The sequence below is a fragment of the Narcine bancroftii genome, chromosome 3 (genome assembly GCF_036971445.1).
Source record: "Narcine bancroftii isolate sNarBan1 chromosome 3, sNarBan1.hap1, whole genome shotgun sequence".
In the NCBI taxonomy this organism is placed as follows: Eukaryota; Metazoa; Chordata; class Chondrichthyes; order Torpediniformes; family Narcinidae; genus Narcine; species Narcine bancroftii.
The window spans coordinates 87,503,156-87,517,435 of record NC_091471.1 but is presented as its reverse complement, the minus strand read 5'-3'; the positions used below and the strand labels follow the sequence as shown (position 1 = coordinate 87,517,435).

The window sequence follows — 14,280 nt, the reverse complement described above, 5'->3', positions numbered from 1 at the left end:
TGTAATGACAAGCCGCTGTTCTGCGCTGCTCTCATTTGCAGGCAAAATCTTTGCTAGGATTCTCCTAAATAGAATAATACCTAGTGTCGCCGAAAATGTTCTCCCAGAATCATAGTGCGGCTTTCGCGCAAACAGAGGAACTACTGACATGGTCTTTGCCCTCAGACAGCTCCAAGAAAAGTGTAGAGAACAAAACAAAGGACTCTTCGTCACCTTTGTTGACCTCACCAAAGCTTTCGACACCGTGAGTAGGAAAGGGCTTTGGCAAATACTAGAGCGCCTCGGATGCCCCCCAAAGTTCCTCAACATGGTTATCCAACTGCACGAAAACCAACAAGGTCGGGTCAGATACAGCAATGAGCTCTCTGAACCCTTCTCCATTAACAATGGCGTGAAGCAAGGCTGCGTTCTCGCACCAACCCTCTTTTCAATCTTCTTCAGCATGATGCTGAAACAAGCCATGAAAGACCTCAACAATGAAGACGCTGTTTACATCCGGTACCGCACGGATGGCAGTCTCTTCAATCTCAGGCGCCTGCAAGCTCACACCAAGACACAAGAGCAATTTGTCCGTGAACTACTCTTTGCAGACAATGCCGCTTTAGTTGCCCATTCAGAGCCAGCTCTTCAGCGCTTGACATCCTGTTTTGCGGAAACTGCCAAAATGTTTGGCCTGGAAGTCAGCCTGAAGAAAACTGAGGTCCTCCATCAACCAGCTCCCCACCATTACTACCAGTTCCCCCACATCTCCATCGGGCACACTGAACTCAAAACGGTCAACCAGTTTACCTATCTCGGCTGCACCATTTCATCGGATGCAAGGATCAACAACGAGATAGACACAGACTCGCCAAGGCAAATAGCGCCTTTGGAAGACTACACAAAAGAGTCTGGAAAAACAACCAACTGAAAAACCTCACAAAGATTAGCGTATACAGAGCCGTTGTCATACCCACACTCCTGTTCGGCTCCGAATCACAGGTCCTTTACCAGCATCACCTACGGCTCCTAGAACGCTTCCACCAGCTTTCTCTCCGCTCCATCCTCAACATTCCTTGGAGCGACTTCATCACCAATATCGAAGTACTCGAGATGGCAGAGGCCGACAGCATCGAATCCACGCTGCTGAAGACCCAACTGCGCTGGGTAGGTCACGTCTCCAGAATGGAGGACCATCGCCTTCCCAAGATCGTGTTATATGGCGAGCTCTCCACTGGCCACCGAGACAGAGGTGCACCAAAGAAGAGGTACAAAGACTGCCTAAAGAAATTTCTTGGTGCCTGCCACATTGACCACCGCCAGTGGGCTGATAACGCCTCAAACCATGCATCTTGGTGCCTCACATTTCGCCGGGCAGCAACCTCCTTTGAAGAAGACCGCAGAGCCCACCTCACTGTCAAAAGACAAAGGAGGAAAAACCCAACACCCAATCCCAACCCACCAATTTTCGCCTGCAACCGCTGCAACCGTGTCTGCCTGTCCCGCATTGGACTTGTCAGCCACAATCGAGCCTGCAGCTGATGTGGACATTACCCCTCCTTAAATCTTCGTCCGCGAAGCCAAGCCAAAGTTAATGGGGACAGCAACTAGGGCAGTGAAATATTCCGATTGCAGGATGTGGGAAATCTGGGACAGCTGAATTGTACCTGATTAGTATACCTGCAATGGGTGCATCCAGCAGCAGCTACTGGGTCACTGAGTTAGCAGCATTTACAGTATGCTCCTGTTTTCAGAGTCCTTTGGTGAGATTTCTTCCAATACATCAGGATTTTGAGGTTACTCTTCCGGAGGCCGAGGAAGAAACGGAGAACCATACACCCATATTTCTTTCTTCTGAAAAGCTTTCGGCTTTCAAACCTCGGGAAGCCCTGTCTGCTGGATTGTTAACTGTGTTAACATATCTCCACTATAGTGCATGTGAGGCTTTGTCAACTTCAGCAACTCGGAACCTTGTGGTCTTATTGTTGATGTATTTGAGCACTGAGGAACTATCACTCCAAATATAGAGCCTACTAGTTCCATCTGCAGCTCTTTTCTCACACTGTCCATTCTGCTCACCATGGTGGCAGCAGTCAACTCCATTTGAGGCTGGATTAAGTGGAGCCTTTCTTGCTTTTCCATCACAAACCCACAATGTGCCTGATCAATGATTATTATGCATAACTGGTAACTAACAGTTCCTTAACTGTCCTCTCATGCATCAGCAAAATTATGCAGTTGAACAAATGTCACCATTCCAAAGTTTGTGGGTTTGAAGCATCTGTCAACCTTGAAGCCTTCCAGCTTATGAAGATCCTGAATCCAACATATCCATTCCTGTACAATGAAGTCTGGTACTGTATCATCCAACCAATTATTTTCCTACACAAATTTTGCAGGATCTTCTTGGTAGTCAGGAAGACTAGTGCCAATATTCCTAGGGGATCATGTATCAAACTGACTGTTGAAAGATCCCTCTTCTTGTGAGGGTTGGTTTTTCAAGATGATTTTGAACTTAAAATTGTCAGACTGAACACACCATTGTATACCTAACACACTCTCCACAGGAAGGATGTCATGGTCCAAGTCAAGATTCTTTTTTGTTTGCTCTCTCCCTTTCAGGAATGACAGTCAACAAATGATGACTGTTACTTATCCACTAGGTAAATAGAAAGTCTCCCTTGAAATAAATCGCTTGTAGCTCATGATAAAGAGCTATTGCATCTTTTTCTGAAGCTGCTGAAGTGAGGCAGTCATCCACATAGAAGTTGTTCATCATGGTGCTTACAGCTTTGAGGGCTAAAATGTTTCATATTGTCCTAAGCACACTTTCTTAAGGCCAAAGTTTGCACAACATGGGGATGAAATTGCTCCAAATAGATGCACTGTCATTCTGTATTCCACATGTTCTGCTTGTAGTGTCCATCAGGCCACCAGAGGAACTGTAACAAGTCATGGTCTTCATTTGGTGCTTTCACCTGGTGGAACATTGTTTTGATGTCTGCAGTGATGACAAGAGGTTCTTTATGGAATCTACGTAAGACTCCCATCAATGCGCTGGTCAGGTCTGGCCCATATAAGAGGTGAGAATTTAGTGAAACTCCCCAAAATGTTACCCCACAGTCAAACACCACTCTAAGTTTTTTTTTTGTTTTGGATGCAAAACTCCATGGTGTGGTATATACCATTTTCTGCCATCACTACTTTCCAAGATACCATCTGGTACTTTCTCAGTATACCCTTTGAATATCATATCAGATATGAAGTTAGTTTAGACTGATTGAAAGGAAGAATCCCTCTTGAATCTTCTCTTTAGGTTCAGTGTCTGTTGTTCAGCAACACTTCTATTGTCAGGCATGCATATTTTTCTTTTCTTTAAAGGTAATCCAATGCAATAATGGCCATTGACTAGCTTGGCTGATGCTTGACTAGAGTGTCAAGGGAGCTACGGTAAGAGATTGGATTTGAGTTACAGCTCAGTCTGTGGTTGCTATTATTGATGTTTGTGGATTGGTAACACCGTGCTTTGGAAGCATTTGTCCATGTCTTGCAACTGTGGTACAAAAGGAACATTAAGTGTTTTCTTTCTCAAATATGACTCCATATCATCAGACACTTTAGATAAGTTACTTCAAACATCGGGTCCCTTTGTGTACATTTATAAACAGTTTAAAAATGCATCTAGACTTTGGTCCCTAGTACCTTCACTTGTGCCATAGTAGCAGCAATGTTTGCTTCCAGCTCCAACTGCTCCTTTTCCCTCCTTAGCTGCTCCTCTTGCTCTTCCAAGGCATATTTATCGTTAAGCAATTTTTATCATACAAGAGCAGCCATTTCAGCCTTAACCTTTATACATGCAGGCGCAGTACTGGAAACTCTGGAGCTAGATCCAGAAGAACTTCATTTGCTTCTTCTGATTCCAACATTTGACACACTGTCACCTGGTTGTATTTCATCCTGCATATAGGATGTTGCCTTAATATTTGACTCTTTTCCTTTGCATTTTCATTCTCTTCACCACCATTTTGTGACACACCTTCAGTCATTTTCAAGTTGCTGACTTTAAATGCACTTGACGTCTTCTGCAGTGGTTTTATACAGGGTCTTCATTCCCATCAACCAAAGCCACCTCTTCTTCTATTGCCTGTTTCAGCCTCGCAACGAGAACACTTTTGACACCACTTATATCTAGGTTCTATCGCTTCAGCTGATTTGAAATCTTCAACCCACAAGTCTGTTTTATATAGTGCCTCAGTGGCGATGCCAGCTGGAGCGCCGGTAGCCATTTTATGTGTCTCCCGCCAAGCTCAAGCACTAAGCACGCACAACCAAAGCCCAAAATCAACAGTCCCCAATGGACAAGTGGCAGCATATCCAAACTGTGCTCAAATTTGCAACAAATACACAGAAAGAATCCACAAAATGTAAGCCTACCACTTCTGATGGCTGTGATGCACAGCTGTCAATGAGTGAGTTTCCACTGCGGCAGCAGTCCATAATATCGCTGTGATTCTCAGCAAATGATTCTACCAGCATGTAGTAGGACATTCTGCTCTAGGGTTAGACCCCTCTGTAGCCAATGCTCAGATCAATCAAGGCCAATTGCTGTCAGCAGCCTGTGCTTGGCATTTCCAATATGGCTGCCATATTGCTTTCAATATCACTCCAAACCGAAAAGGGGAAACAGTCCAAATGTTCCAACAATGTCCATTCAATCCAAAACTCCAAGATTCAAGGTGTCCATGCAGTTCTGTCATAGATGTGCACATTTTCTATTGACTAAAATATAGCAACTACTGTCCATAAAAAAGCCACTCAGAGGCTAAATAGGCTCTTAACTGAGACATGTTAGAACAAATACATAGCAAAGTCCAGATGCATTTTTAAACTGTTTATAAATGTACACAAAAGGACTCGTAACTTCCATGGTATTGTGGTAATGCTCCTGATAAGGTGCTAATGACTGGGGTAATGATCAACTGAAAATACTGGAGCCCTTCTGACCCTCCTCGTCTCTATCCCGCATACCAGACCACGCAGGCTAATGACTCCCAAACCCTGAAAACCCCCTGCACATGCACCAGCCACCCAAGTGAATAGCACGTGTGCACTGGAAGAAACAGAATGTGCGCAGCCTCTGGACCCTGGTATGCCACTGATGCTCACAGCCAAACCAAAGGCTATAACCACCACACGTTTGGCTCCTACAATAAAAATCTATCACGAGAAGTAATTTCATTACAATTCAACTTCACCAGGCACCATAAACAACTTATGGCTGCAGAAAGTTTGACTGGCTATTAGCTAAATGACAAAAAAATACTATTTTTTATTAACCAAATATCATTTAACTTTATCAGTGACGGTCAGGTGTAAAGGAAAATCATTGTTCTATATAATCACCTTACTTTTGTGAAAGGCCTTGCTTTTAAAGCCTTATATTGCAAAAATATCTCTTGATGGATAAACAATATTATCCTGCATGGATGAATGAGAGTACAGAAGATCTTGTCTGTATTCTGTGTTCACCAGTCTAAGTTAGTACATGTGAACATTTAGCAAAACACAGATTCAACTTACTTTCAAAGTATTTATTTTCCTTGTTCTGCTCACTCTAAAGGCTCACAAATAACTAATAAATGAACAGGGCAGTCCTAATAACGACAGGCTCAAGGATCACAAGAGTCGCATGAGATACAAAAATGGGTGGTAGAAAAATTGGAAAGAAAACAGTCTAGAGAAATCGAGCATCTTGTTGGTTTGTAAATGGTTTATTCCTGTTAATCTTTGCTTCTTTCCAGTTATTATGCTCTTGTGGGATTAATTGCACGACAAATTGTAACGTATTCACTTACCAGCTTTTTCCTCTTGTCTTGTTCAGTTGGAGGCTCTTCGTCTTCACTTACTTTCTGTTCCTCGAAATGTGATATTACCATGCAGCTACGTTTAAAGAATTAAAACATCTTTAACAAGATTACACAAGTTCCAGTGATCACAAGATTTATTATTTTTAATTGCAGGTAGAAAATAACGTAAGCAAAATCAACATAACAGATGTGGATGAATGATATCACATATCTTAATGCATCTGAGTACAGCATTCAATCCAATTGTACTTTCTTAAGCAAGTTTAAGTTTCTGCTCCATTTAAACTAAAATAGGAGCATCAATATTTTTTACCAAAATAATTTTTTTTTGAACAGTTTTATACTTTATAGTTTTGATAATGTAAATGAAAGAGAGTCATTTGAAGTATACTCATCAATATTCTGGGTCACTCTAGTCTGGTCTATCCAGTCCCACCAAGGATAATTATCTGCATTAACACAAGGCAGAATTTTTCTGACTTTATTGGGGAACGTGAAGAAAGTGTACAGGCACCATTTTTTTGAATGCAATGTGTTTTAATACAGTATAGTAAGAATGTTGCAGTGACCTAAAAAAACTGACCTTCAGCAGGAAAACAGCATCATGAAGTCATGCACAACACTCAGTTGCATTATTAAAATTATTGCATTATCCCAGAAGGCTACACAACACATATTTACTCATTTGTTTTTTACACAAGAGTGCTGGAGAAACTCAGCAGGTCGCACAGCGCTCAAAGGAAGCAGATATATAATCAATGTTTCAGACCTGAGCCCTTCGTCAGGATATGAGCAAAAAGTAGGCAGGTTCCTGAATAAAAAAGTGGGGGGGAGGAGGTAAAAAGGGACAGGGAGGAGCACAGGACAAAAGGCAAGAAGTTATAGGTGGATTTGGGTGGGCAGGCAGAAAACTGAGAAGTGATGAAGGAGGGGATACCTCTCTGAATGGAGAGGGAAGAGGGTGGGGAGCTCAAAGAAAGGAAACTGAGGGATGGGGAAAGAGAGAGCGAGGTAGGAGAGGGGCCTAATGGAAACCAGAGAAGTCGATGCTAATGTCATCCGGTTAGAGAGCGATATTAATATTTGTAATGATAAGATCTCATCTGATCACCATTAACATAAATCTTGTCTGGACAATCTCCTGGGCCTCCACATCCTTTTTTCAATGAGGTAACCAGAATTGAGCGCAATACTCTGGCAAAGTCCAGACCAGGATTTTTTTTTAAAAAGATTCAGTCTGATTTCTTCCTCTAATTTGCAGGAGGCCACAGTTTAGCAGTGCATGAGCCATGGATAGATATGTCATTGTGGGAATGGGGCACTGAATTGAAATGGGTAGCCACTGGGAGGTACCTGCTATTGCAATGGACAGAGAGAAGATGCTCAACGAAACAATCTTCCAGTCTATGTACAATCTTTCTGATGTATAGGAGCCCACAGAGGAACGCTGGATGCTGTCAAAGACCCTGTAGATTCACAAACCTCATTTGGAAGGACTGTCTTGGCCCTGAATGATGGTGAGGGAGGAGGTGTGGGTGCATGTAGCATTTCCACTGGTCCAAGCAGTAGATACAAAAAGAGCAATTGGTTGGAAAGAATGAGTGTAGAAGGGAGTCACAGAGGGAGTGTTTGGTCCCTGCGGAAGGCGGACAGGAGAATGTGTGTCTGGTGGTAGGATCACTTTGTAGGTGGCAGTAATTGTGGATGCGGGTGGGATGGTAGGTGAGGACGAGGAGAATCCTGTCCTTGTTATGATTGGAGGCAGAGGGGACCAGGGCAAAAGTGCGGGAAATAGTGGAGATGCAGGTAAAGGCTGAGTTGATGGTCATAGAGGGGAAATGACATTTTTTTTGAAGAAGGGAGACATCTCAGATGATCTTGAATGGTAGACCTAATCTTGGGAACAGATGTGAAAGAAATGAGAGAAAGGATTAGAATCCTTGCAGGGGACAGGGCATGAAGAGGTGTAGTCGAGATAGCTGTGGGAGTTGGTGGGTTTGTCTGCAGAGATGGAGATAGAAAGATCAAGAAAGGTCAGACTCGGGGTTGGGGGAGACAGTGAGTCAGTGCCTGGTGTCGGGTGAGAGGTGGAGCCAAGAGACAGCATCAGAGAGGTGAGTAGAATAAATAGCTGGACTTGCTAATTTGGTTAGTCCAATCTATATGTAAATTCGAGCTGGGAGTCGAAGGAGGAGAAGCTCGGAAAGAGTGACTTGGAGGTAAGCAGTTAAATACAAGGGCTTACTGGGGCTTGGGCTACTCAAATCAGGCTGGGAGTCTGAGGAGGCAGCAGCTGGAGTTTGAGCTGTGAGTCAGAGGAGTAGGAGCTTGGAGAGAGTGACTGGGTTAATTGGTCAAGGTTAATTGGTCAAGGGGCCAGTAAAAGGAGTAAAAGGGGAAGGAGCAGCCAGCGAGGAGCGGCGCACTGAGTGGGGCACTGAAGGAGTGGGACTTCTAGCCTTTGGCTCAACAGGCTTAGGCAAAAGCAGGTGAGGAGAAGGGTAAGTGGCATTATTTTAGCTCAGCCATGCCTATGGGGTTAGTGCTTTGTACTGGATGTCAGATGTGGGAACCATGGGTGAGTCCCACCCTCCCACCGTTCCTTAAGGACCGAGTTGGGGAACTGGAGCTGCAACTTGAGGACCTATGGCTGGTAAGGGAGAATGAGGAGTTGATAGATTCAACTTTCAGGGACATAGTTACCCCAAGACCAGATGTGTCAGGTAAGTGGGTAACTGTCAGGGGTGGGAAGAAAAATACCAGGAAAATGGAGAGCACACCTGTGAATATCCCTCTCAGTAACAGGTATATTTTGTTGGATGCTGTTGAGGGAGATGACCTGACAGAAGCTGGCAGCAGTGACCAGGTTGCTGGCACTGAGCCTGGCATGGTGGACCAAAAGGTAAAGAGAATGCAGTGGTCATTGGGGTCTCCATTGTCAGAAATACAAACAGGAGATTCTGTGAGACAGATAGGTATGCCCGCATGGTGTGCTGCCTCCCTGGTGCAAGGGTGCGGGATATCTCAAATCGGGTCCAGGGTATTCTAAAAGGGGAAGGCGAACAGCCTGATGTCTTGGTACATGTGGGTACCAATGACATAGATAAAAAGGAGGAAGTACTGAAAAAGGATTACAGAGAGCTAGGACAGAAACTAAGAAATAGGACAGCCAGGGTGGTGATCTCTGGTTTGCTACCTGTGCCAAGTGCAACTGAGGACAAAAATGGAAGGTTAAGAAAAATGAATGTGTGGCTGAGGGGCTAGTGTAAAGTACAGGGTTTTGGCTTCTTGGATCATTGGGATCTCTTTTGGGGAAGGCATGACCTGTACAAGAAGGATGGGTTACACCTAAACCCAAAAGGGGTCAATATATTGGCAGCTAGGTTTGGTACAGCCGTCGGGTGCAGTTTAAACTAAGTTGGCAGGGGGGTGGGAACCTGTATGATAGGGCAAAGGACAGAAAAGATAAAAAAGGAAAAGTTAGGTTAGGCAGCGAAAGTAAAAAATCAGAAAGAGCAAGGAGGGTGAAAAAAGCAAATCTGAAGACTTTATATCTTAATGCAAGAAGCATTCGGAACAAGGTAGATGAATTAGTTGTGGAAATTGAGATAAACAAATATGATTTGATTGGGATTACAGAAACATGGCTGCAGGGTGGGCAAGCCTGGGAACTTAACATCCCAGGGTATACGATATTTAGGAGGGATAGGCAAGAAAGAAAAGGGGGTGGGGTAGTATACGATATTTAGGAGGGATAGGCAAGAAAGAAAAGGGGGTGGGGGTGGTATATAGGCCTCCAAATAGTAGTGTAGAGGTGAGGGAAGGCATTAAAAGAGAAATTAGAAAAGCGTGCAATAAGGGAACAGCTGTCATCATGGGAGACTTTAATTTGCATATAGATTGGACTAGTCAAATTGGTAAAAATACAGAGGAGGAATTCCTTGAATGTTTACGGGACGGTTATGTCGAGGAACCAACTCGGGAGCAGGCCATTTTAGATTGGGTATTATGCAATGATAAGGGGCTAATCAGCAATCTTGTTGTGCGAGGCCCTTTGGGTAGGAGCAATCACAATATGATCGAATTCTCACTCGACATGGAGAGTGATGAAATTAAAACCGAGACTAAGGTCCTGAATTTAAATAAAGGGAATTATGATGGTATGAGACGGGAGTTGAGTAAGATTGATTGGGTGGTGTTTATGGGGGAGTTGACTGTGGATAGACAATGGAAAGCATTCACAGATCTAATGGAGAAATTGCAAAAATCGTTTATACCGGTTTGGCATAAAAATAAACCAAAACAGGTGACTCAACCGTGGATAACAAGGGAAATTAGAGACAGCATTGGGTCCAAAGAGAGAGCATATCAATTGGCCAAAACAAGTATCGCAACCGAAGACTGGGAGCAGTTCAAGATGCAGCAAAGGAGGACAAAGGGATTAATCAAGAGAGCAAAAATAAATTATGAAAGTAAGCTTGCGGCAAATATATAAACCGACTGCAAAAGCTTTTATAAATATGTCAAGAGGAAAAGATTGGTGAAATCCAGAGTAGGTCCTTTGCAGTCGGAATCAGGGGAATATATAATGGGGAATAAGGAAATGGCAGACCAATTAAATTCTTACTTTAGTTCTGTTTTTACAAGAGAGGATACAAATAACCTCCCAAGGATGTTGGGAAACATAGAGACTAATGCAAGGGAGGAACTGAAAGAAATCAGTATCTCTAAGGACATGGTCTTGGGGAAATTGATGGGATTGAAGGCAGATAAATCCCAAGGGCCTGATAATCTACATCCTAGGGTACTCAAGGAAGTGGCCATTCAGATAGCAGATGCTTTAAGAATTATTTTCCAGAACTCAATAAACTCAGGATCAGTACCCATGGATTGGAGGGTAGCTAATGTTACCCTACTATTTAAAAAGGGGGGTAGAGAAAAAGCGGGGAATTATTGGCCTGTGAGCCTTACATCAGTAGTGGGCAAAATGATGGAATCCATTATTAAGGATGTAATAGCGGAGCATATGACTAGCAGAGAAGGGATCGGACGGAGTCAACATGGATTTACAAAAGGTAAATAGTGCTTGACAAATCTATTGGAATTCTTTGAGATGGTGACAGGTAAAATAGATGGGGGAGAGCCAGTGGATGTGGTGTAACTAGACTTCCAAAAGGCCTTCGATAAGGTCCCGCATAAACGACTGGCTTCCAAAATCAAGGCTCATGGGATTGGGGGAAAAGTATTGATGTGGATTGAGAACTGGCTGGCAGGTAGAAGACAGAGAGTTGGGATAAATGGCTCGTTTTCTGAGTGGCAGGCGGTGACCAGTGGGGTACCACAGGGATCTGTACTGGGACCCCAGCTGTTCACAATTTACATTAATGATCTGGATGACGGGATTGGATGTAATATCTCCAAATTTGCAGATGACACTAAGCTAGGAGGGGTTGTGTGCACGGAAGAGGGGGTCAGGAAGCTCCAGTGTGATTTGGATAAATTGAGGGACTGGGCAGATACATGGCAAATGCACTACAATGTGGATAAATGTGAGGTTATCCACTTTGGTAATACAAACCGGAGGGCAGATTACTATTTGAATGGCAATAGATTAAGAGATGGGGAAGTGCAGAGAGACCTAGGGGTACTTGTACATCAGTCTCTGAAGGCGAGCATGCAGGTACAGCAGGCGGTTAAAAAGGCAAATGGTATGTTGGCCTTCATATCAAGAGGGTTTGAGTATAGGAACAAGGATACCTTACTGCAGCTGTACAGGGCCTTGGTGAGACCACACCTGGAGTATTGTGTGCAATTTTGGTCACCTTATCTAAGGAAGGATGTTCTTGCAATGGAGGGAGTGCAGAGGCGATTCACCAGGCTGATACATGGAATGGCAGGAATGACTTATGAGGAAAGATTGCGCAAATTGGGATTGTACTCCTGGAGTTTAGAAGATTGAGAGGGGATCTCATAGAGACATATAAAATTCTGGCAGGACTGGACAGAATGGATGCAGATGGGATGTTTCCAATGATGGGAAAATCCAGAACCCGGGGCCATGGTTTGAGGATAATAGGCAAATCATTTAGGACCGAGATGAGGAGGAATTTCTTTACTCAGAGGGTGGTGAATCTGTGGAATTCATTGCCACAGAGGGCAGTAGAGGCAGGTTCATTAAATCTATTTAAGAGGGAATTAGATCTATTTCTTCAGTATAAGGGTATTAAAGGTTACGGAGAGAAGGCGGGGACGGGGTACTGAACTTTAAGATCAGCCATGATCTCATTGAATGGCAGAGCAGGCTCGAAGGGTCGAATGACCTACTCCTGCTCCTATCTTCTATGTTTCTAAAGGGGAGAGTGTTGCCAAAGTTAGACCAAGTAAATCTGAGTTCAGATGAAAGTGGCAGCAAAGTGAATAAAGGCAACAAGCACATCATGGTTGCATGAGGCAGCATCAAAGTAGTTGTCAATGTAAAGTTGATGAGATCATCATTGGTGGATGAGGCAAAATCAATTTAGTCATTAATGTAGTTGTCAGTTTTTTGCTTAGTAGAAGAAATGGATAAAAAAGGAATCAGCCAAGCAATTCATTAAAATATTACTGAATATATCAGAGAATTTGAATAATTTGTATGATTGACAATGAGGAGGAGCTTTAGACTGCAAGAAGGTATAAAAATTGAGGTATAAAGCACAAAAATTATAAATGGAATTTAATCCAGATAAATGATGCATTTATCATTTATGATGCATTTATCATTAATGATGCATTTAAGGTGCAGTTAGGCAAAGGGATATTACTGTAATGGGAGAATATTTAGTGTGTGTTGGAATAAAGGGACTCAATAGTGTGTTAAAAAGTATCAGAGTGGGTCAATAAGATGGTTGAAAGGCATACAGGAAACTTTATTTTATTCTCCAAGAGAGTAAATATGAGAAGGGATATACAGTAAATCAGTTATGAATCTGCAAGGGTCCTTACTGTATCTGGTGCCCATGTTGTGGTCTCCTCTACATCGGCAAGACTGGGTGTAGACTGGGAGATCCAATAGCATGGATCTCCCAGTGGCCACCCATTTTAATTCCCCATCCCATTGTTGACATGTCTCATGTACTGTCAGACTGAATTCACCTGCAAGATGGAGGAACAAAACCTCATCTTCAGCCTGGGCACCCTCCAACTGGATGGTAAGAACACCGACCTCCAATTTCCAGTAAAGCCCACCCCCCACCTTCTTCCTCCTGTCTCCTTTTCTCGAGTTCTGCCCCCTCTCTCTCTCCCTCCATTTCTCTCTATTTCCTTTCTCAGAGCCAAAATCAATTCTCACCTTTCCTCTCATCATATCCATTTAACACCTTTTGGCTGAAGAAGGGTTCAGGCCCAAAATGCTGGTTATGTATATTTACCTTCTATGGATAGTACTAGTCCAGCTGAGTTCCTCTATCATTTCTGTGATTTTAATACAATCACAGCATCTGCAGACTTCTGTGCTTCACCTCACATACAGTGGAACTGTGGGCAACACAAGTTATCACAGCTTGACCACTGTGAAAAGGTATAGGAAAGATGCAATTGCATTGGAACGAGTATGAATGGCATCAGGATTTGAAATTTGTAACCAGAAGAAAGATTGGATAAGCTGTTTCTTTTGAACAGAGAAAAATAAAGACACACATAAATGAGCTTCACAAAATTATGAAGGGCTTGGCAGAATTAATAGGAAAGATTTATTTCCCTTAGCAGAAGTCTGAAAACCTACAGAAGGTACATTTAAAGTTATAGTAAAATGAATGGAAGGGAAATGAAAATATTTTGCTTCCATCGTCATAACTAAAAGGTACTTTAATGTAGCTTGAAAAGCTGAGTCCTACAGAATCAGTGCTAGTACCAGAAGGCAGTATTATTGATGGACCACCAGAGACACAAAATACAGACCTTATGCATCAAATAAAACCTACTTGACAAACTTTAAATCTTTGGTAATTTGAAGGATTAAATCAAAGACAAATAAATGAATGAATTTTGTCTCCAGAGTTTTTCAATCCCTGAAGTGAGTGGCTAATTGATACTGTGCCACTTGCAACAAAGCATAGGATTAGAAAGTAGAGTGCCCATTCTGATGGTGAGGAATCTCAACAGGTTCTTGCTATGAAATAGTCAGTGCAGCTAGAATTTGGAATTTATAGCTGCAGAAGCAAACTAGAATGAAGACTGCAGCAGCAGAGTCTGGCGTATAGGTCATTGTAAGTGGCAGGCAGGTTGAGAAAACAGTTAGCAAGGCACACACAATTTGGGTTTTATCAAAAGAGGCACAGTACAAAGTAGAAGGGTCAGATTGAATTTAAACAAAAACCCTGGTTTGGACTTGGCCGGAGTATTGCTCTCAATTCTGGTTATCTCGTTGCATAAAGGATGTAGATGCACAGGAGAG

The 14,280-nt window shown here is 42.9% G+C and overlaps 1 protein-coding gene and 1 long non-coding RNA gene across 11 annotated transcripts in view; one reads left to right on the top strand and one right to left on the bottom strand.

Moving 5' to 3' along the window:
* The window catches only part of ipo11 (importin 11), a 433,130-nt gene that overhangs the window by 72,030 nt on the left and 346,820 nt on the right, over positions 1-14,280 (bottom strand). For 5 of the 6 annotated variants that reach the window (XR_011353505.1, XR_011353506.1, XM_069924487.1 and 2 more), the window contains one exon: positions 5,835-5,919. Coding sequence is in view for 4 of the 6 variants with exons in the window: in XM_069924487.1 (XP_069780588.1) it covers positions 5,835-5,919 (85 nt within the window). In the remaining 2 variants the exon portion in view is untranslated. Of the gene's footprint in view, positions 1-5,834; positions 5,920-6,227; positions 6,296-14,280 lie in introns of those variants that run through there. The other variant, XM_069924490.1, reaches the window with a different exon arrangement.
* LOC138757337 (uncharacterized) overlaps positions 1-14,280 on the top strand; it is a 92,450-nt gene that overhangs the window by 44,008 nt on the left and 34,162 nt on the right. The gene's annotated exons all lie outside the window — the stretch shown is intronic.